The sequence below is a fragment of the Amblyraja radiata genome, chromosome 45 (genome assembly GCF_010909765.2).
Source record: "Amblyraja radiata isolate CabotCenter1 chromosome 45, sAmbRad1.1.pri, whole genome shotgun sequence".
In the NCBI taxonomy this organism is placed as follows: Eukaryota; Metazoa; Chordata; class Chondrichthyes; order Rajiformes; family Rajidae; genus Amblyraja; species Amblyraja radiata.
Genome location: NC_046000.1, coordinates 4,197,751 through 4,221,491, shown reverse-complemented (window position 1 = coordinate 4,221,491; position 23,741 = coordinate 4,197,751). Strand labels below are relative to the sequence as shown.

General features: G+C 46.1%; 1 protein-coding gene across 1 annotated transcript; it reads right to left on the bottom strand.

Annotated features, from left to right (window-relative positions):
- Window positions 1-1,314: 1,314 nt before the first annotated feature.
- On the bottom strand, window positions 1,315-2,544 carry LOC116968426 (paraneoplastic antigen Ma1 homolog). The gene has a single exon (XM_033015195.1). It carries the CDS (start codon window positions 2,542-2,544, stop codon window positions 1,315-1,317), a length of 1,230 nt encoding a protein of 409 aa, XP_032871086.1.
- Between the last annotated feature and the right edge of the window lie 21,197 nt (window positions 2,545-23,741).

Genomic DNA, 23,741 nt, shown 5'->3' with positions numbered 1-23,741 from the left:
TGATCTCTCTCTGAATGGTCTAGAGTCTCTGAGTCTTATGTGGTGTGTCACACCTCTCGCTAGACCCACATCCCATTCCTCCAATGAGAATACATCAGCTCTCTCTGACAACTTGTTGGCTAACCTAGCTCTCCATGCTTCGGGAATGGGTGAATCCCCAAAATTGAAGAGCTCATGATCAATTGACATTGTTTTCGGAGACTTCTTTGGCTCAATGACAGAGTCAACCAGGTACACTTGGGCTAGCACTGTACCCGCAGGAAGAGCAGTTTCTTTTTGAGATTCATTTCTCAGCATGAGTGTGAAGCCATTGGTATCCATAGCTGAGGGTGGCAGGACTACTGGCGGAACCAGCACACCAGCAGGAAGGTTGGTACTTTCATCAGCCTCCACCATTAGGATGCTTTTATCCATAGGTTGCTGCTTCTCCACTTCACAGACAGCATAGTGTGCTCCTCCAGGTGGGATTCTTTGAGTCCCAGGGCCCTACCATTTCACTTGGCCGACCACATCCATTGGTGGATTACAAGGTGATGGGGATTGTTCAGAACGAACAGTGTTTATTCTCAGAGAGTGAACCTCATCGTTGCCTTTGAGTTCCTCACATTGGTACAGCAGGGAGCGCAATTTTGTTGTATTAGTGCCAACGACAACAGGAACTGGGTCAGGACTTGGCGAATCAGGGCATATTAGAGCCACCACGGGAACTATTTCTTCAACTCCCTTGGAATTAGGAGGCAGTCCCAGCTCAACTGCCACATAGCCTGTATATGGATAGCTAGTGTCACTCAGTCCCCATATGGCAAGGTCTTTGAGTGGGTGAATGGGCACATTGGGAAGGAATCTGGTGTGCCAACTCTCAAAGATGATAGTGACTCTGGAGCCGCTGTCTAAAATGGCTCTACAGGGTTGACCATCAATTTTCACATCAGCCATCATGGATGGGCCAACCAGTCCTTGTGGCAGGTTACGAGGCTGCTGTGAGTAGACTGGACCAACCTGCTTCGACTCAGCAAACCTTTTGTGTGACGCTTTATCTTCCTTACTTTTGCGCAGAGCACCGAGTAATTTTTGGATTACTTTTGGGCTGTTCTCTGGGGCTGTGCAGTGTGTGGCAATATGACAATTTTCTCCACATCTGTAACAGAAGAAGCTCTCTGAGTCTTTGGCATTATGTGGTTTAGCTGCTGGGCTGGGTCTGGCCTTCCCATCCCTCTTTTTAGGGTCTGCAGTCACAGGACTGTGAGATACAGACATCACAGGTAGCTGATGTTGTAGCTGCAGCACCTGTTGCCTCAACATTTGAACTTCGTTTTATTTTTCAGTGTCTATAGTTTTCTTGGTGGGTTTGAATTTTGGCTCAGTGTGTGTGTCTTGCTGCTTCTTCCTTAGCTCACCAAGCTCTGCACGAAGCTCTTGAATCTCTGCCTTCAACCTTTGGTCTTCTGTAGCTTTGGTATTGGCTTGGTCTCTGATTATGTCTTCTGTTGTAGTTAATTTTCGTCGAGCTGTCTCATATTCCTCCTCTTCACGAATCTCAGTTAGGAGCTTTAAGAAGGTAGGAGGTTTCTCTTTTCTTTCTCTCAATCTCAACTGTAACAGCATCATATCAGAGTCAGTAGCACCTCTAACGAGTTGGTGAATTCGAGCATGATCGGCTCTGTGGCTGAGAAGGCCTCCTTTCTGCACTACTTTGATCAACGAGCGTTCCAGCCTCCTTAAAAAGTCAGATAGCTTTTCACCAGACTGTTGGTGAAGGCTCCTGAAGGCAAAATATAAGTCTTCTCCTGACACAGGCGTGCCAAAGGCACTTTCCAAGGCCTTTACATAGCAGTCAGGGCTAGCATCTGGGTCGTTTAGTCGTACAGCCTGAATTATTTCCAGGGCCGGCCCCTTTAAGCTCTCGACTATTCTCTTTCGTTTCTCACGTTCAGAGCAGTCACATTCTTCAATCATTAGATAGGCTTGTTCGAGCCAATGGTCAAGGCTCTCCTCTCCTGGCGGTGTGGGAAGGTTTCCAGAGAACATCCGCAGACGTCGAAATGCATTGTTCTCACTGGTAGGTCTCATCGTTTTTCCCAACAGGTCTCCTACTGCTCGGATGATGGACTCTGGGGAGCTTCCTTGTGGAGTCTCTGTAGTCAGCATGGCTTGAACATCATTTACTGATTTTCCTTCATCAGTCATTAGTTTGTTTAGCTTATCTAAAAAATCTTCAGCTGGGCTCACAGGTTCATTGGAGAGGAAAATGTTCCATTCTGAGCCTCCCTTCACTGGCTGCAGTTGGGGGGGAATGCGATCTGGCTGTACAACTTCACGGCATTCACAGAGTACCAGGTTGCTGCCAGTCTGAATGTCACTTTGGACGTCCCGTACCTTTACGCTCTCAAGTGCCTTTACTGTCTGAACAGTCTCTTCAATATCTGCTTGGTCAGTATTAGTCGGCACGTCAAACAGGACAAAAGCATGGGTTGGGTCTAAGCATGCTTCACTACACCAGCTATGAAGCTTAGCTGCTAACTGAGAGTCTGCTTGAGTAGCCATTATACTACAACTGCTATAGGCACTTTAATGCAAAAGTCGAGAAACAAAAACACTTCTTAAAGGCAAAAACTAACAGTAAATGAAATAGTAAGATTAAACGAGAACTTACCAGTTTGAAGTTTGATCTTTATTTTATGAGGAGTAACGTAGGGAATACGTGAAGAACCCCGCTAGGACGCATGCGTGCTTTCTTCAAAGCAGCGGTGTGGAATCACAGATAACTATAATGACTAAACATAGTAAGATTAGAGAGAGATACCAGTTGAGTATATGATCAAGGGTGGGAGTGGAGGGCACGTATTCCCTCAACGTTACTCCTCATAAAATCAAACTTCAAACTGGTAAGTTCTCGTTTAATCTTACTATTTTACTTCGGAGTCACGTGAGTGACTACGTGAAGATTTCAACGCTCTGTGATTTCATGCCGTGGACGAGTCCATGACACACATCTGCCTTGGTATAGGGGATAAATATTTTCGACATCCATACGGTATGTGGATGCAACAAACAAATTTATTAACAAAAGAAATCATAAAACCCCGGATATTCATGGGGACAAATTATATTACAGAACTTAATATAGTTTTTGAAAAAGTTCCAGTTTCTTCCACTGGTTTATTATAAAATTTACGGAAAGTTCCTTCTGATCACCATCTTGCCGTTTTGAGGATCTGATCCAATGGAACATCCAACTTGTATGCTGCCGACGTAGCTGCAGCCCAGGTGGGGTGAGATTTAAAACAATTAGTATCTATACCTGCTTTAGTAAGTACTTGTTTTATCCATTTGGAAATGGTCTGTTTTGTTATTCGTTTATGAGGCTGTCTGTGGCTAATGAGCAGTGCCTTTTCTGTGCCTCTGATGGTTTTGGTTTGTTTAATGTATTCTTTTAGATGTGTTACCACACACAGTCGCTCATCTGCAGGGTAGTTATTGAAAATCACTTTTAGGCCTGCCGATCCCTGTCTGTTCTATTTTACCAGTTCCTGGATGTAAAAATGTATATTTTCCTGCGAACTGGTCATGTTATCCAGCCTCAATTTGTGTAGGGAGTGCGCCCTTTGTGCTGTGACCAATGCCATCAGCATGACCGTTTTTAAGGTCAAAGTCTGTAATGACAGGCTAGTGGCTGGAGTCCAGTTTCTTAGTAGATTCAGAATGATGCCAACATCCCATATATGGGAATATCTGGCCTTAGGAGGGTTAGCATTGAATATGCCCCTCATGAGCTTGGTTACCAAAGGGTGTAACCCCTCAGGCTGTCGTTCCGTTTCTCTCCAGAGGTAGGTAGACAGGGCACTTCTGGCGCAGTTGATGGCGCTGTACGTAAGTCGTTCGTCATGGTGTAAATTTACCAGAAATTCCAATACCGGTTGAATGTTCGTAGGTCTGTGGATAATGTTGTTCTGGTTGCAATACCTGTTCCATTTTCTGATATATACTAGGTATTGATTTTTTTGTTGACTCTCGTTGGGCTCCAGCGATCATGATCACAGCTCTCGCTGTTAAGCCCAGGTGTAATAAAGAAGCTTTCAGAGTCTACAAACCAAAACGTTAATGTGACGATGACAAGGATGACTTGTCCTAGTTGCTGGATTTACCAGTAGATCCGGTCTGTGTTGAATGGTGATGTGAGGTTCTAATATCATCTGCTGTACCAATGGGAACCATGGTTGGGTAGGCCAATCGGGTACTATTAAGATACCAGACGCAGAGTCTTGTCTTATCTTACTTAGTACCCGACTGATGAGGCAGAAGGGAGGGAATGCATAAAATAACAAATTCCCCCAATGCAGCGAAAAAGCATCTGTGGCTGCTGCCCCAGGGTCTGGTTCCCATGATACATATTTTGGCACTTGGTGGTTAAGCCTGGATGCGAATAGATCGACATCTGGTGTTCCGTATCGTGCTGTAATTTCAGCAAATACTTTTTTGTCCAACGATGTTCTCATTGAATTTGCGTGACCTGGTGTCTGCCACTGAGTTTTGTCTACCTGGTAAGTAGGTAGCTGATATCCAAATTCCTCTGCGGATACACCATTGCCAGATCTTGTTTGCCAGATTGTCACATGATGTCGATTTGTTTCCACCCATGTGGTTGATGTATGCTACCACAGTGGTGTTATCAATTTGTAATCTTACATGCTGGTGAGATAACCCTAAGCAATATGACTTAAGGCCGTGAAAAGCTCCCAACATTTCTAAGTAATTTATGCCCAAAGTGTGTAGTAATGACGACTCCTGTTCATTCCATCTCCCACCACAGCTGGTGATGGAATCCGTGGCACCCCATCCGAGAGCACTAGCATCCGTTTGTAGTGTGATAGACGGATTGCTGATAATGATTGGATTGGAACAATGCCTAATGTTTTCTTTCCACCATTGTAGTTCTAGTATGGCTTCTTTTGGTAGTTCCATAGGTCTATCAAAATGACCTCCATTGTATTTTAGAGCTCTTATTTTTGCCCTTTGTAAATTCTGATAATATAAAGGTCCGAATTGTGCAGCTGGAAAAGCTGCTATTATCTTGCCAATCATTCTCGCCACCTGTCTAATAGATGGTTTTCTTGTGTCAATGATTTTGCTGCAATCCTCCTCGAGGGCTATTGCTTTGTCTTGTGGCAAAGTCACTGACATAAGAACTGAGTTAATGGTAAATCCCAAGAAATGCAGTGTTGTTGAAGGTTTCAATTTAGATTTAATTGGATGGATAATGAATCCTAGGCTTTCAAATAATTGTATAGTGGCTGTTATTGTTAATTCTGCTTGTTTTACCCTTTTGCCCAATATAAGTATATCATCCAAATAAGCCATCACAATGTGTTTATGTTCCCGTAGGAAAGCTAAGGCTGGTTTTAATATTTTGGTAAATAACCTAGGTGCAGAAGTAAGACCATTTGGTAGTGCTCTGTATTGCCAGTTTGATCCATCCAATTAAATTTCAAATAACGTCTGCGGTCACCTGTTATGGGTACTGAATAGTAAGCATCTGTTAAATCAATGCTTGCCATATAGTAACCTTTGGAGATTAATAGTTTAGCAGTAGCAAAGGTTTCCATTTTGAAGTGAATATATTTTACAAAAACATTCAAATTACTCAAATCTATGATGATGCGGCAACCACCACCTTTCTTATGTTTAATAAAAATGTTGGACACGAATTCTAAAGGTTCGAGTTGGGTTTGTTCAATTATCCCCAGTTTATGGAGTCTCTGCAGTTCAGCATGTGCTTTTGCTTTATCTTCGCCCTTAAGCCTGAACACTCTGTTCGGTAAATGCTGGACTGGAGAATTACGTGGTTGTAAGAACGTTATCGTATATCCCTGGATACTGCTTAGGATATAAGTATCTGATGTCAACTTATACCATGCATCCAGAAAAAAAGTGTAATCTGCCACCAACACCCATGCTTTCGTTAATAAGTAAGGGACCAGACCCACCTACCTCTATGGTTACCAGTGGTCTTATTTCTTCCCTTGTCCCCGAGGACGTTGAGGCCCCGGTGTCTTGATTTGTGTTGTAGATGGGTGTATCTTCCACGAGGGCCGGCCTGGGCCATGTCCTAAAAAAGACTGCTGTTGGATTGGTCTTGCCCTCGACTGTTCCCCGGAGTAGTCCTTGCGACCCATGAGTGCATAGGGGTGCTACTTCTGGGGGTGGCGTTTGGTTGCTTTTATGATTCCCAGGGCTTTGGATTCTTCGTCCAAATCTTTTACCTGTTTTGGTAGGTCCCCTCCAAACAGGTAAGTCTTTTCGGTGGTCGTTTCCGTTCTGCATAATCCTGCAAACTTTGGGTCTAGTACCGGCTGTATGCTCTTCTTTCTGATATTATTTAGTTCATATTGGGTATTGCAGAAGAGGGCTAGGGCATCCTTCTGGTGTTGATTCATATCTTCCTCATCCAGGGTTCGTGTGAATGCTGTTATCCATGCGGTGAGGGTTTTAAGTACTTTTTGCAGTAAGACATCCCTTGTCCTGATGCTTGCTCGTACATGCTTCCAAATACATGCGTTCACGGTTGGGACATTAAGGGATTTACAGTTTCCAGGTTGCAAGTGACGCACCATGGTGTCAATTAGGGCTTGTCCCTGTAGCTGGTTCAGGGACATGTAATTAACACTTGCCGCTAACCTGGCTGGTAAATTATCCCCTGTGAGTTCTGGTTTTGCGAACTGAGCCACTATTTCACGTAAGTTCCCACTCACCCCTTGCACTGAGTTGTCCATCAGTTCCTGTTCAGGGTCAGTCCAAATCTGCCCCGCTATGCTGTCCTGGGAGGCAATAGACGCCGAATACAGCCCTGAATAATGTACTGCAGAGGGGCTGAATGTCTGCCCAGTAGAGCCAGACCCCCTCTGGAGTATTGCCTCCATCAGCCGCTCCATTTTTGTCCAGTGCTCTCGGGCACCTGGCTCTGGCGGCTTGTCCTGGACCAGCTGCCGCTCCAACGCGGTTCAGTGCTTTCGAGCGCTGACCGCTCGCGGTCGCTGGTCCCGCAGCTCAAACGCGTTCCAGTGATTTCGGTCACTGGTCGCTTGCTGCTCCTCCAATTCCTTCAGCCCCACAGGCCCCTGAGCGTAGGTGGCGTGGGGCTGTTCGAAATCCGAGTCGTCCGAAAGAACGGCTCGGTCGGTTTTGCGTTTAGCCTTTCCACCCGCCGGTGGTGAGGCTAGCTCCGGCACAGGTGCTCCCGACAATGGAGACAGCCCTGCAGTCTGCCGCCGCTGGCTGCCCGTTTCTGCACGGCTCTCCCCCGCCAGCTTTTTTGCAGCTTTGGTCCGTCTTCTATCCATCCTAGAGGTAAGAAAAACGTAGATCTCTTACCTGTCTTCGCTGGTTTTATACACCAGCCCTTTAGGAGGAACGTCCTTCCTCCATCGGAATGACTCGTGCAATCCGTTTAGCGTAATACACGCATGCGTCCTAGCGGGGTTCTTCACGTAGGCACTCACGTGACTCCGAAGTAAAATGGGAATTAATCTCAGCGGTGCCTCCATTTTGTGTAGCACTTCTTTGCCCTCTACATGAGCTGCGCCCCAGGTTCGTAAACTTTAATTCCCTTATAGGTGTTTTACTGGTGTTTCTCACACAGATATTCACAAAAAAAAACAACACTCAATAAATCAATCTTTTATAGTACCTTTAAGTACTAATTACTATGTGGGCCCACACACTCACTCACACAAGCCGGCAACATTAAAAACAAAACAAGAATAACCCCACGTTGCAGGCCTGGTCGAAGCTGGAGAGCGTCGCGGCCAAATACAGTGGAATCCGACAAGTGCAGTGCAGAAGCTCACAAGATGGCGGGGAGTTGGCTGAGCAGCGAGGACCCCATGTGGCAGAAATCTTCCTTCTGCCTCGTTGTCTCCAGGGCTCAGCTAACCGCTGCTCTCACTCTCCTCGTAATCACAAAGTCCACACAGCGACAGTATTTAATCCGATCTGAAGGGGTAGCAGTTAGCTTAGGCTTCTTCTGTCTTCTTCTGGACTTCTCCTCTCTCTCTCTCCAGGACTTCGATTACCCACAATCCCCAGCTCCCGCCCCCAAACCAATCACCACACAGGAAAAATGATCTAACTCATTAACAACAAATCAAAATACAGAACACATATTCACAGCAAAACTTATATACATTTCTTAATAAGAAAAACTAATATGAAGTTACGCAGGGTTACACAATATAGATAGACAAATATACAAACTCTTTCCAACAAAATGCCAAGAAACTTCAGACCATGGTGAATGGTGAACAACATACATATCAATTGGCTGAAAAAGCAGATGCAGGGGACTCACCTCGGAGCAGAGCTGCAACTCAGAGAGCCGTGACCACTTCACTTCGTGGTCGGGAAGAAAGTGATTGAAGCGGGACGTTTCCGGGTTTTATAGTCCCTCCCTCCCCTGCCGCCAGCGGGGTCAGCAGAGAGAATGGGGAATGATGTAAAAACATTAATATCTCGGTCGTATCTCATCGACGGGAAAAGTCCTCGGCACACATGCGGCAGAGGGGGGCTCTGAGGGAGGTGGCCAAAAATGACGGCCGTAGGTGGCGGTGTTCTCTCGGAAATCGCACCACAGATCGGGAAAAGCGGTCAAGAACAGAGTTTTAGTAATATAGATAAATAGCTGGGGTCCCAGCACTGAGCCTTGCGGTACCCCACTAGTCACTGCCTGCCATTGTGAAAAGGACCCGTTTACTCCTACTCTTTGCTTCCTGTCTGCAGCCAGTTCTCTTTCCGCATCAATACTGATCCCCCAATACCGTGTGCTTTAATTTTGTATACTAATCTCTTATGTGGGACCTTATCGAAAGCCTTCTGAAAGTCCAGATATAACACATCCACGGGTTCTCTTATCCACTCTACTAATTACATCCTCGAAAAAGTCTATAAGATTCGTCAGGGATGATTTGCCTTTCATAAATCAATGCTGACTTTGTCCAATGATTTCACCACTTTCCAAATGTGCTGCTATCCCATCTTTAATAACTGATTCTAGCAGTTTCCCCACTACCGATGTTAGACTAACTAGTCTGTAAATCCCCGTTTTCTCTCTCTCTCCCTTTTTAAAAAGTGGGGTTACATTAGCTATCCTCCAATCCTCAGGAACTACTCCAGAATCTAAAGAGTTTTGAAAAATTATCACTAATGCATCCACTATTTCTGCGGCTACTTCCTTAAGTACTCTGGGATACAGCCTATCTGGCCCTGGGGAATTATCGGCCTTTAATCCATTCAATTTACCTAACACCACTTCCTGGCTCACCTGGATTTCACTCAGTTCCTCCATCTCATTTGACCCCCGGTCCCCTGCTATTTACAGCAGATTATTTATGTCTTCCTTAGTGAAGACAGAACCAAGGTGGTTATTCAATTGGTTTGCCATGTCCTTGTTCCCCATGATCAATTCACCTGTTTCTGACTGCACGGGACCTACATTTGTTTTAACTAATCTTTTTCTCTTCACATATCTATAAAAACGTTTGCAGTCAGTTTTTATGTTGTCTCTTTCCTAATTAAGCCCTTTGTCCTCCTCTGCTGGTCTCTGAATTTCTACCAGTACTCTGGTAGGCTGCTTTTTCTGGCTAATTTGTATGCTTCATCTTTTGATTTGATACTATCCCTGATTTCGATTTTTATCCACGGATGCACTACCTTCCCTGATTTATTCTTTTGTCAAACTGGGATGAACAATTGTTGTAGTTCATCTATGCAGTCTTTACATGCCTTCCATTGCATATCCGCCGTCAACCCATTAAGAATCAATTGCCAGTCTATCTTGGCCAATTCACGTCTCATACCCGCAAATGTATCTTTCTTTAAGTTCAGGACTCTTGTTTCTGAATTAACAATGTCACTCTCCATCCTAATTAAGAACTCAACCATATTATGGGCACTCTTGCCCAAGGGGCCACGCACAACAAAACTGCTAACTAACCCTTCCTCATTACTCAATACCCAGTCTAGAATAGCCTGCTCTCTCGTTGGTTCCTCCACATGTTGGTTGAGAAAACTATACCGCATACATTCCAAGAAATCCTCTTCCTCAGCACTCTTGCCAATTTGATTCACCCAAACTATATGTAGATTGAAGTCACCCATTATAACTGTTTTACCTTTGTTCCACGCATTTCTAATTTCCTGTTGGATGCCATCCCCAACTCCACTACTGCTGTTAGGTGGCCTGTACACAGCTCCCACTAGCGTTTTCTGCCGCTTAGTGTCTCGCAGCTCTACCCATATCGATTCCACATCCTTCAAGCTAATGTCCTTCCTTTCTATTGAGTTAATCTCCTCACTAACCAGCAACGCTACCCCACCTCCTTTTCCGTTTTGTCTATCCCTCCTGAATATTGAATATCCCTGGATGTTGAGCTCCCAGCCTTGGTCACCCTGGAGCCATGTCTCCGTGATCCCATCTATATCATAGTCATTAATAGCTATCTGCTCATTCAACTCATCCACCTTATTACGAATGCTCCTTGCATTGAGACACAAAGCCTTCAGGCTTGTTTTTACAACACTCTTACCCCTTATACAATTATGTTGAAAAGTGGCCCTTTTTGATTTATGCCCTGGATTGGTCTGCCTGCCAATTTTACTTTTCACCTTGCTACCTATTGCTTCTACCTTCATTTTACACCCCCTCTGTATCTCCGCTCACACATTTAAGAAACCCTTCCCTTTAACTTCATTCTCAACTATCCCATTTGACACCCCACCCCCCTTATTCAGTTTTAAAACCACCCGTGTAGCAGTGGCAAAACTGCCTGCCAAAATTCTGGTCCCCCACCTGTTAAGATTCAATCCGTCCCTTTTGTACAGTACCCCCTTACTACAAAACAGATCCCAGTGATCTAAGAATCTAAATCCCTGCACCAGTTCCTCGGCCACACATTCAGGTCCCGTATCTCCCTGTTCCTGCTCTCGCCAGCACGAGGAACTGGAAGCAAACCGGAGATAACTACCCTGAATGTCCTGCTTTTCAGCATTTTTCCCGACCTCTCTAAAATCCTCACACATGGACCTCACACTTCCCTGTGGGGCAACAGATTTCCAACACCAACCCCTCGTGTACAGATAAAGACAGGAACACCCCCTGCACTACACTGTGAAGTCGCAGCCCAGTACAGACCACACAGTCTGTGGTGTGAGATATTTGCACCAGCCACTCCAAACACTGTAAGGGCACAGACCTTCACAAGCCATCTCAGAATTGCATGGAGATTGCCCAGTACAGCTCCAGCCCTGACAGCAGGGAGATGGACAAAGGGAAATCAACCACAGTCCAAGACCAAGCTCAGGGAACTGGGTCTCTGCACATCCATCTGCAACTGTATCAAATTCCTGGGCATGCATATTTCTGAAGATCTGTCCTGGCCCCAGCACATTGATGCAATCATAAAGAAAGTGCATCAATGTTTCTACTTCTAAGACTGGGGAAATTCAGTATGCCAACAAATACGTTATTTAATTTCTATAATTGCATCATGGCCTGGTTCAGCAACTTGAACGACCAGAATCAAAGATGATTGGACAAATGGATCAACACTGCCCAGTCCATAGACACAAAAAGCTGGAGTAACTCAGTGGCACAGGCAGTATTTCTGGAGAGGGTGACGTTTCAAGTCAAGACCCTTCTTCAGGCTGGTTAGGGAAAAGGGAAACAAGCGATATGGGAAGGTAAAGAACAATGAATGAAAGATATGTAAAAAAGAAACAATGATAAAATAAACAGGCCATTCTTAGCTGAGAAGCTAGTGCGTCTTAGGTGGGAGAGGGATAGAGCGAGAGAAAATGCTGGGGCTACCTAAAGTGAGAAGCATAGAAAATGGTGCAGGACTTGACCATTCTGCTCTTTGAGCCAGCACCACCATTCATTCTGATCACGGCTGATCATCGGAAATGTCCTCGTTCTTCAGGGAACGGGGATTCCCCTCCGCCACCATAGATGAGGCTCGCACCAGGGTCTCGTCCATACACCGCAACACTGCTCTCTCTACCCATCCCCGCACTCGCAACAAGGGCAGAGTCCCCCTAGTCCTGACCTTTCACCCCACCAGCCGGCAAATACAACACATAATCCTCCGCCATTTCCGCCACCTCCAACGTGACCCCACCACTCGCCACATCTTCCCATCTCCCCCTATGTCTGCCTTCCGCAAAGACCGCTCCCTCCGCAACTCCATTGTCAATTCTCCCCTTCCCTCCGGTACCACCCCCTCCCCAGGCACTTTCCTTTGCAACCGCAAGAAATGCAACACCTGTCCCTTTACCTCCCCCCTCGACTCCATTCAAGGACCCAAGCAGTCGTTCCAGGTGCGACTAAGGTTCACCTACATCTCCTCCAACCTCAGCTACTGCATCCGCTGCTCTAGATGTCAGCTGATTTACATCGGTGAGACTAACGGAGGTTGGGCAATTTTTTCGCCGAACACCTCCGCTCAGTCTGCAATAACCTACCTGAACTCCCGGTGGCTCAGCACTTCAACTCCCCCTCCCATTCCCAATCCGACCTCTCTGTCCTGGGTCTCCTCCATTGCCAGAGTGAGCAACACCGGAAATTGGAGGAACTGCACCTCATATTCCGCCTGGGTTGTTTGCGTCCCATGGCATGAACGTTGAATTCTCCCAGTTTTGCTAGCCCTTGCTGTCTCCTCCCCTTCCTTAACTCTCGAGCTGTCTCCTCCCATCCCCCCGCCCTCGGGCTCCTCCTCCTCCCTTTTTCCTTCCTTCTTCCCCTCCCCCCCCCCCCCCCCCCCCCCCACACCCCCTATCAGTCTGAAGAAGGATTTCGGCCCGAAACATCGCCTATTTCCTTCGCTCCATAGATGCTGCTGCACCCGCTTAGTTTCTCCAGCATTTTTTTGTGTACCTTCGATCTTCCAGCATCTGCAGTTCCTTCTTGAACACATCTAAAATCAGTACCCAGTTTCGGCTTTCCCCCCCATATCCCTTAATTATTTCAGCCCTACGAGCAAAATCTAACTCTCTCTTGAAAACATACAAAAAAAAATGTGGTTACAGTGGCTACTCTCCCGTACACAGGAACTGATCAAGAGTACAGTATTTCTGGGAGATTGTTTGTGTCTTCCTTAGTGATGACAGAACTGAAGTACTCATTTAACTGTTCTGTCATTTCCTTGTTTCTCCATTATAAATGCATCTGTCTCTGCTTATAAGGGACCTACATTTGTGTTCACAAATCTGATCCTTTTTACATATCTAAAGAAGCTTTTACAGTCCGTTTTTATATTCCCGCAAGCTTTCATTCATGCTCTTTTTCTACCCTCTTAATTAACCCGAGCGTGAGAGAAAACGGGAAATTACAGACTAGTTAGCCTGACTTCGGTGGTGGGAAAAATGGTGTAGTCAATTATTAAAGAGGTAATAATGGGGCATTTGGATAGCAGTAAAAGGATTAGTTCAAGTCAACATGGATTTATGAAAGGGAAATCATGCTTGACTAATCTTCTGGATTTTTTTGAGGATGTGACAAGTAAAATGGATGAAGGGGTGCCAGTGGATGTAGTGTATCTAGACTTTCAGAAAGCCTTTGATAAGGTCCAGCACGGGAGACTGGTGACTAAAATTAGAGCATATGGTTTTCGGGGTAGGGTGTTGACATGGATAGAAAATTGGTTGGTAGACAGGAAGCAAAGAGTAGGAGTGAACGGGTCCTTTTCAGAATGGCAGGCAGTGGCGAGTGGAGTTGTTGGGGCCGCAACTGTTTACCATATATATTAATGATTTGGAAGAGGGAATTAGGAGCAACACTAACAAGTTTACAGATGACACAAAGCTGGGAGGCAGTGTGAACTGTGAAGAGGATGTTAGCAGGTTGCAGGGTGACCTGGACAGGTTGAATGAGTGGGCAGATGCGTGGCAGATGCAGTATAATATAGATAAATGTGAGGTTATCCACTTTGTCGGCAAAAACAAGGGGGCAGATTATTATCTGAATGGGGTACAGCGAGACCTGGGTGTCCTTGTACACCAGTCACTGAAAGTTGGCGTGCAGGTACAGCAGGCAGTGAAGAAAGCTAATGGAATGTTGGCCTTCATAACAAGAGTATTTCAGTATAGAAGTAAAGAAGTTCTTCTGCAGTTGTATAGGGCTCTGGTGAGACTACATCTCGAGTAGTATTGTGTACAGTTTTGGTCTCCTAATTTGAGGAAGGACATCCATGTGATTGAGGCAGTGCAGCGTAGGTTCACAAGATTGATCACTGGGATGGCGGGACTATCATATGGGGAAAGACTGAAAAGACTACGCTTGTACTCACTGGAGTTTAGAAGGATGAGGGGATATCTTATAGAACCATATAAAATCATAAAAGGACTGGACAAGCTAGATGCAGGAAAAATGTTCCCAATGTTGGGCGAGTCCAGAACCAGGGGGCACAGTCTTAGAATAAAGGGGTGTCATTTAAGACTGAGCTGAGAAAAAACTTTTTCACCCAAAGAGTTGTGAATTTATGGAATTCCCTGCCACAGGGGGCAGTGGAGGCCAAGTCACTGGATGGATTTATGAGAGAGTTAGATAGAGCTCTAGAGGCTAGTGGAATCAAGGGATATGGGGAGAAGACAGGCACGGGTTATTGATAGGGGCCGATCAGCCATGATCACAATGAATGGCGGTGCAGGCTCGAAGGGCCGAATGGCCTCCTCCTACACCTTTTTTCTATGTGTCTGTTTTCTATGTTAACCCCTTTGTCCTCCTCCATTGAGTTCTAAATGTTGCGGTACTTCTCACAGTCCTGGTGTCGTTGTTACGTTCCCGTCCTCTGCACTGACACGGACACTTTATCTTCTTATTCCATCTCAGCTTGTCTCCGTCTCCAAATATTTCACCCACAACGTTACATATAGAGCAGACTAATATGAACAAGATACTGTATTTGCATTTTGCTGCTGTTAGAAACATAGAAACATAGAAAATAGGTGCAGGAGTAGGCCGTTCGGCCCTTCGAGCATGCACCACCATTCAATATGATCATGGCTGATCATCCAACTCAGTATCCTGTACCTGCCTTCTCTCCATACCCCCTGATACCTTTAACCACAAGGGCCACATCTAACTCCCTCATAAATATAACCAATGAACTGGCCTCAACTACCTTCTGTGGCAGAGAATTCCAGAGATTCACCACTCTCTGTGTGAAAAATGTTTTTCTCATCTTGGTCCTAAAAGATTTCCCACTTATCCTTAAACTGTGACCCCTTGTTCTGGACTTCCCAAACATCGGGAACAATCTTCCTGCATCTAACCTGTCCAACCCCTTAAGAATTTTGTAAGTTTCTAAAAGATCCCCCCCTCAATCTTCTAAATTCTAGCGAGTACAAGCCGAGTCTATCCAGTCTTTCTTCATATGAAAGTCCTGACATCCCAGGAATCAGTCTGGTGAAACTTCCCTGTACTCCCTCTATGGCAAGAATGTCTTTCCTCAGATTAGAAGACCAAAACTGTATGCAATATGCCAAGTGTGGTCTCACCAAGACCCTGTGCAACTGCAGTAGAACCTCACTGCTCCTATACTCAAATCCTTTTGCTATGAATGCTAACTTACCATTCGCTTTCTTCACCGCCTGCTGCACCAGCATGCCTACTTTCAATGACTGGTGTACCATGACTGGTGTACCATGACACCCAGGTCTTGTTGCATCTCCCTTTTTACTAATCGGCCACCATCCAGATAACAGTCTACTTCCCTGTTATTGCCACACAATTGGATAACCTCACCTTTATCCACATTATACTGCATCTGCCATGCATTTCCCCACTCACCCAGCCTATCCAAGTCACCTTGCAGCCACCTCACAGCTAACAGTGACCCCAACCTTCGTGTCATCCGCAAACTTGGCGATGTTGCATTCACTTTCCTCGTCCATTAATATATATTGTAAATAGCTGGGGTCCCAGCAATGAGCCTTGCGGTACACCACTAGTCACTGCCTGCCATTCTGAAAAGCACCCGTTTACTTCAACTCTTTGCATCCTGTCTACCAGCCAGCTCTCTATCCACATCAATACTGAACCCCCAATACCGTGTGCTTTAAGTTTGCACACTAATCTCATATGTGGGACCTTGTCGAAAGTCTTCTGAAAGTCCAGATATAACACATCCACTGATTTACCTTTCATAAATCAATGCTGACTTTGTCCAATGATTTCACCACTTTCCAAATGTGCTGCTATCCCATCTTTAATAACTAACAGTTTCACCACTACCGATGTTAGACGAACTGGTCTGTAATTCCCCGTTTTCTCTCTCCCTCCTTTTTTTTAAAGTGGGGTTACATTAGCTACCCACCAATCCTCAGGAACTACTCCAGAATCTAAAGAGTTTTGAAAAATTATCACTACTGCATCCACTATTTCTGGGGCTACTTCCTTAAGTACTCTGGGATGCAGCCTCTCTGGCCCAGGGGATTTATCGGCCTTTAATCCATTCAATTTACCTAACACCACTTCCCTTATAACCTGGATTTCACCCAGTTCCTCCATCTAATTTGACCCCCGGTCCGCTGCTATTTACGGCAGATTATTTAAGACTTCCTTAGTGAAGCCAGAACCAAAGTAGTTATTCAATTGGTCCGCCATGTCCTTGTTCCCCATGATCAATTCACCAGTTTCTGACTGCAAGGGACCTACATTTGTTTTAACTAATCTTTTTCTCTTCACATATCTATAAAAACGTGTGCAGTCAATTGTTATGTTCCCTGCCAGTATCTTTCCTAATTAAGCCCTTTGTCCTCCTGTGCTGGTCTCCGAATTTCTCCCAGTCCTCTGGTAGGCTGCTTTTTCTGGCTAATTTCTATCAGAACTGAACGAGGAAGAGGACTCGAATGCAGGCTCAGACACAGGGCAGATCAGTTTTCAGAGTTTAATCGGTCCAAGTAGGTACACAGGTAAGCAAAAACGGAGGCAAAAGTACAATGAAGGAGCAGGCAAAAACAGTGATCGAAAAACAGGCAATGGTCGAGATAACAAGGTCAAAGGATTTCCAGAGCTGGCACGAGGTGATACAAAGTAACATACACAACGAACTGGCAATGAGAACTAAAACACAAAGGGCTTAAATACACAGACTAACAAGGGATAACGAGACACAGGTGAAACACATCAGGGATCAGGGCGGGGCCAACAATCACACGAGGGGAAACGACATGACAGGAAATGGGACCTGAAACGAGAGGAGATGTGAGACACCAAAATAAAACAAGAATGCAAACAATAATAATAAAAACAATAAGAAACAGAAACTAGATCAAACGTGAGACCTGACAGTACCCCCCCCCCCCCCCCCCCCCCCCCTTCCACGGCCGGCTCCTGACGGCCCAGGACCTTCAGGATGTTGGCGCCAATATTCCCTGATAAGTTCAGGGTTGCATATGTTGCGAGCCGGCACCCAAGACCGCTCCTCAGGTCCATAACCCTCCCAATCCACAAGATACTGATGACCACGACCACGCCGGCGCATCCCCAGCAACGGGGTCAGGGTGAACCAGGATGTGGGCCGAGGTGAAACTCCTCTTGAGTCTCATAAATGCAGTTTCTGCTTGAGGGGACCAAGAGAAAGGCACGTGGGGTGAGGTGAGAGCATGAAGTGGTGCAGCAGTGACACTAAAGTTCTGGATAAACTTCCTATAAAAATTAGCAAACCCAAGGAAGCCCTGAAGTCGCTTACGACTGGAGGGTGCAGGCCAGTTGGCCACAGCACTGACCTTGCTCGGGTCCATCTGTATACCAGCAGGCGATGCATCATAATCAAGGAATAGAACAGTATTAGCATGAAATTCACATTTCTCAGCTTTCACAAACAGATCATTCAGGAGCAAACGTTCCAGCACCTGGTGTACATGCTGCACATGGGAAGTCTCGTCTGGAGAAAAGATCAAAATGTCATCAAGGTACACAGACACAAATTTGTTCAGCTTGTCACGTAATACATCATTAACCAGGCCTTCAAAAACTGCTGGAGCATTAGTAAGACCAAACGGCATGACCAGATATTCATAATGACCACTGGTTGTGTAAAACGCAGTTTTCCATTCATCCCCCTCCCTTATCCTCACCAGATGATGAGCATTTCTAAGATCTAACTTAGTGAATACTTTAGCGTCTTTTAGCAGTTCAAATGCAGAGGAGATAAGAGGAAGAGGGTACCCGTTTTTAACAGTAATGTCATTGAGTCCTCTGTAGTCAATGCAGGGCAGAAGTGTTTTATCCTTTTTATCCAAGAAGAATCCAGCTCCTGCAGGTGAAGAGGAAGGTCTGATGATCCCAGCAGCAAGGGCGTCGTCAATGTACTTTTCCATGGCGAGCCGCTCAGGTGAAGACAAGGAGTAGAGATGACCCTTAGGAGGCGCTGTACCTGGCAGCAGGTTGATGCGGCGGCGGAAGAGATGTGGCCTTGGCCCTGTTGAACACCTCCTTCAGGTCCAGATAACACGAGGGAACATTGGTGAGATCTGGAAAGTCCCCCTCACTTGAACTGAGGGTGCCGGAGGGTGGTCCTGGAAGATCCCAGCAAACTGCTCCTCGACGGATCCTTCATAGGCTCAGGAGAAGAATCATGCACCAGACAGGTGAGTTTACAGTTATTCCCCCATGAAATTACTTCCCCAGTACCCCAGTTCATGTGAGGATTATGGTCAGACAGCCAAGGGAGCCCCAAAACCAGAGGATGAAGAGAAGAGTCGAGGAGGTGAAAACTGATGGTCTCAATGTGATTACCTGCCACGATGAGTTGAACAGGTTGAGTTCGGTGAGCACAGTAGGCGCCCATCCAGTGCACTAGCCTCCAGAGGATTTTAAAGCTGTTCACGTTCCAGCTTGAATTCATCAGCCAAGCGAATGTCCAGGAAGTTCTCATCTGCCCCAGAATCAACCAAAGCCTGCAGGGAGTGACCAACAATTGTACAGCCGTGAGTTGACGAGAGGAAAGGCTCATAGGAGTGGTACAACTCACCAATGTCCTCTCTTTCATTGGTGAGCTTTGTCTTTTACTGAACAGCTGTTCAACAAATGTCCCAGTTTACCACAGTAAACACACCTCCACTCCCTTAGGCGGCGCTGCCGTTCCTCCTGGCTGAGTTTGGCTCATCCCACCTGCATGGAACTAGAACTAGGGGACATAGTTGCAGAGTAAGGGGGGGCTCTTTTAAAACTGAGATGAGGAAGAACTTCTTCACCAAGAGGTTGGTTAATTTATGGAATTCACTGCCCCAGGGAGCAGTGGAAGCAGAAACGTTAAATATATTTAAGTCTAGAATAGATGGTTTTTTAGCTGCCGAGGGGATAAAGGGCTACGGGGAGAGGGCAGGGATATGGACCTAGGTATGGTTAGTATAGTAAGACCTGAGTGATCTCCTGGACAAGTGTCGATCGCCTGGATTGGGGTCGGAGAGGAATTTCCCGGATTTCTTTTCCCGAATTGGACCTGGGTTTTTATTCGGTTTTTTGCCTCCCCCAGGAGATCACGCGGTTCTTGGGGTGGAGAGGGGTGATAGCGGTATGAAGGGGAGGGTAGTGTCTTGTGTTCTGTGTCTTGTGTCTACTGTTTGTGGGTAAGTGTGTCTGTTTAGTGTTCAGCCATGAGCGAATGGCGGTGCGGGCTCGACGGACCTGGTGGTCTACTCTCGCACCTACTTTCTATGTTTCTATGTTTCTATGGGCTCCTCCGAAGAGACAGGTGGCGCTGTAGGCTGACTGGACCGGCCGAGAGGGAAGAAGTCCCGACCGGAAGGCGAAGGGCGACGCTGCCACCATTGCTGGGGGGCGGACCCAACTGCAGCCGATCTCCTCTCTTGCTCCCTTTCTCTGAGCCTAGCTTCAATTTGGACAGCCAGGGAAATCATAGACTCGAAGTCGGAAGGCAGGGTTAGTGGAGCCAACTGATCTTTGATAGCTTCAGACAACCCATTGCGAAAAGCAGCCAACAAAGCAGCCTCATTCCATCCACTATTAGCAGCAACAGTTCAAAAGTCAATAGCAAAATCCATAACTGTGCGATTACCTTGTTTCATGGAGACCAGGTTCTGTGAAGCCTCTCGGCCAGGATTGGAGTCATCAAACGTGCGGAACAGAGCTTCCATGAACAGGGCCGACGTCTGGCAAACCGGTGAATAACGAGACCATTCCGCCATGGCCCAAGCCTCCGCTCTGCCCGACAACTGCGTGATGATAAAGGCTACCCTTGAGCGTTCTGATGAAAAGGAAGCCGCTTGAAGTTCGAAATGCAGTCCACACTGAATCAAAAAAGGTCTACACTTCTCCGATTCCCCCGAGAAGTGTTCCGGTCTTGCCAGGTGGACGAATGGAGACGCTGCGGCAGCCGTGGCCATCGGGGTTCCTGGAGACACAGACAAGGAAACAGACCCGGCAGGCACGGGAGCCGCGGCAGGAAACAAAGAATCCAGCCGAGCAACCAGGTGTTCAAACCGGGAACTTAAAGTGTTCACCTGTGAACCGATGTCCGCCTGGAACCCCTGCTGACGCTCGCCGAGATCCCGGAACCCTGCGAAGATCGAGGTGAGTTGACCATCGTAATGCGAGATGCGCTCCTCTTGCTTATGGAGCACTGCACGAAAAAGATCAGAGCCCGCTGAGTCCATTGTTGGCCAGTTCGTAATATCAGAAATGAACGAGGAGGAGGACTCAAATGCATGCTCAGACACAGGGCAGATCAGTTTTCAGAGTTTAATCGGTCCAAGTCGGTACACAGGTAAGCAAAAAACGGAGGCAACAGTACAATGAAGGAGCAGGCAAAAACAGTGGTCGAAAAACAGGCAATGGTCGAGATAACAAGGTCAAAAGATTCCAGAGCTGGCACGAGGTGATACAAAGTAACATACACAACGAACTAGCAATGAGAACTAAAACACAGTTCTGGCTTAAATACACAGACTAACAGGGGATAACGAGACACAGGTGAAACACATCAGGGCGGGGCCAACAATCACACGAGGGGAAACGACATGACAGGAAATGGGACCTGAAACGAGAGGAGTTGTGAGACACCAAAATAAAACAAGAATGCAAACAATAATGATAAAAACAATAAGAAACAGAAGCTAGATCAAACGTGAGACCTGACAATTTGTATGCTTCATCTTTTGTTTTGATACTATCCCTGATTTCCCTTGTTATCCACGGATGCTCTACCTTCCCTGATTTATTCTTTTGCCAAACTGGGATGAACAATTGTTGTAGTTCATCCATGCAGTCTTTAAATGCCTTCCATCCCACTGTTGATGTGGTTTAATTGCTGTGGTGACCATAATGTATTAGCTGCAACCTCCTGTGTTGTAACTCCCCTGAAATCTCACTTCTTATCAAGATCACTACAAGTTCTCAGTCCTTTCACTGAACCAACTTTTACACCTAAGTGAGGATTTGACCCCGGTATATGAATAATAACCTGTCCGTAACCTAATCCCCTTTGCACAAAAATCCAACCGCTGTTATGTTCCATGAATCGTATTTGTTTTAAATGGTTAGCAGGTGAAATTAATGGGAGGTTACATTCCCAGAATCTCCTATCAGATAATTCATTCACTCGCAGTCTTGATTGAAAATGGACCGGGATCAAGTGAAGGGTGCAGTGGCTAACCCCCATTCACACATTTATAATCTACTAGACTAAGTCGGACCCGTTGGGTCCCAGCATCACATGGGATGGCTGGTGACCCAAAGCAATAATCCAGCTCTCTACCAATTCCAATATTGCTCGCCGGGGGGGGGGGGTTCTTTTGCACTAGTATGGGTCTTGTGGGCCGAAGGTACTGGTTTCCAGAGGGCTACTATAGACATTGTGGGCCGAATGGATTCTTGGGCAGGCAGTACAGGTACTCGGACCTGCCAGGCTGGCAGCTGAGAAACTGCTAGAAATACTGCCCAAAACAGGTGACAGACTGTGAGAGAGAAGGGGGAGAGGGTGGACTGAATGGATTATTGGGCTGGCATTTCAGTCGCTTACGGCTGGTGGGCTGGTGATGAAGCCGAATTTTAGTTAAAAATATAAGAAGGTATTAAATTGGCTTCTGGGCTAGCTTACAGCTTATATTTAGTCTCAAATTAGGCTTGCCTCAGGTTGCGGTGTGTGAGATAATAAATCCTATAACATTGTCTCCCAAGTAACAAGCAGAGAGAAGAAGCTAGAGAGATCTCTTTGAGATAAGATATCGTAAACCAAGTGTCCTATGTTTATGAGGGATCAAGTGACAGAGAGGAAGCAGCGAAAGAGCTAGGGTGATCTCTTTGAAGATAAAATGACCTAAACAAAATGGCCAATGTTTTTAGTATATCTTGTACCATGTAAACAAAATGTCTTTGATGTGATGCATTCTGTGGAAACCTTTTCCTGTACCTCTGACCATGACTAATGTCTGTGGAATGTGCTAAGGGGACAAAAAAAAACGATTTAATGCAATGTAATTCTGTTGTTCAGAGAAGTGGACCGAGGACAGTCGAGTGACTACATTGGTCACTTAGCTGGAATTCTCGCTCCCTTCCATCGGCCGATAATAAGTAAAATTTTGACCTGGTCTACCAAACGGTTTTGTGTGGTGTCTGTTTATTAAGAAGCGAACCTAGATTAGTTGTTATAAAAGTAACTTTTTCATTGGCGTAGTTATGCAGGCCTCGCTGGGACCACATCAACAGCTGACTGTGCAAGAGGTTGCAGAGGTTGCCGGGATTGGAAGGGAGATAACTGAGCTCTATCGGCCCCCTTGTAAGACCGACTCCCTAGAAACTCCCGGGAACATCTGTGATCCTTCATCAGACATTGAATTGGTTCCCTGCCGAGGTTCTTAGAAACAGACACAGGTAAGACCAGTTGGGCTTTATATGGGGGTTTTTTAAGAAGGGATTATCTATGTATTTTTAAGACAGAATTGTGTATGTATTTTTAAGAAGGAATTGTGTATATTATTAAGAAGGACTTGAGCGGTTTCTCTTTCTCTTTTTCTCTCTCTGTCTATCTCTCTTTTTCTCTCTCTCTACTAAGGGTTCATCGGCCTCGTTGAGACATCCGTGATTTGTCGGGTTGAGATACGGGGGTTGAGGTGTGCATCTGGCTTATTGAGACATCCGAAGAGTTGTCGGATTGAGAAATAAGCGGCGTTGTATATTAAAGAGTTAAGAAGTCTGCCAGGTTGAGAAAAGGGGGTCCCGGATAGCGGGTCTGCTTCGTTGAGACACCTGGGGCTTATTTTAAGAGTTAAGAAGTCTGCCAGGTTGAGAAACGGGGGTCCCGGATAGCGGGTCTGCTTCGTTGAGACACCTGGGGCTTATTTTAAGGGATAAGAAGTCTGCCAGGTTGAGAAACGGGGGTACACACAATTGCTGGGGAAACTCAACGGGTGCAGCAGTATCTATGGAGCGAAGGAAATAGGCGACGTTTCGGGCCGAAACCCTTCTTCAAACTGATGGGGGGTGGGGAAAGAAAGAAGGAAAAGGGGAGGAGGAGGAGGAGCCCGAGGGCGGGCGGATGGGAGGGTGGGAGGAGACAGCTAGAGGGTTAAGGAAGGGGAGGAGACAGCACGGGCTAGCCAAATTGGGAGAATTCAATGTTAATGCCATAAGGACGCAAGGACCCCAGACGGAATATGAGGTGCTGTTCCTCCAATTTCCGCTGTTGCTCACTCTGGCAATGGAGGAGACCCAGGACAGAGAGGTCGGATTG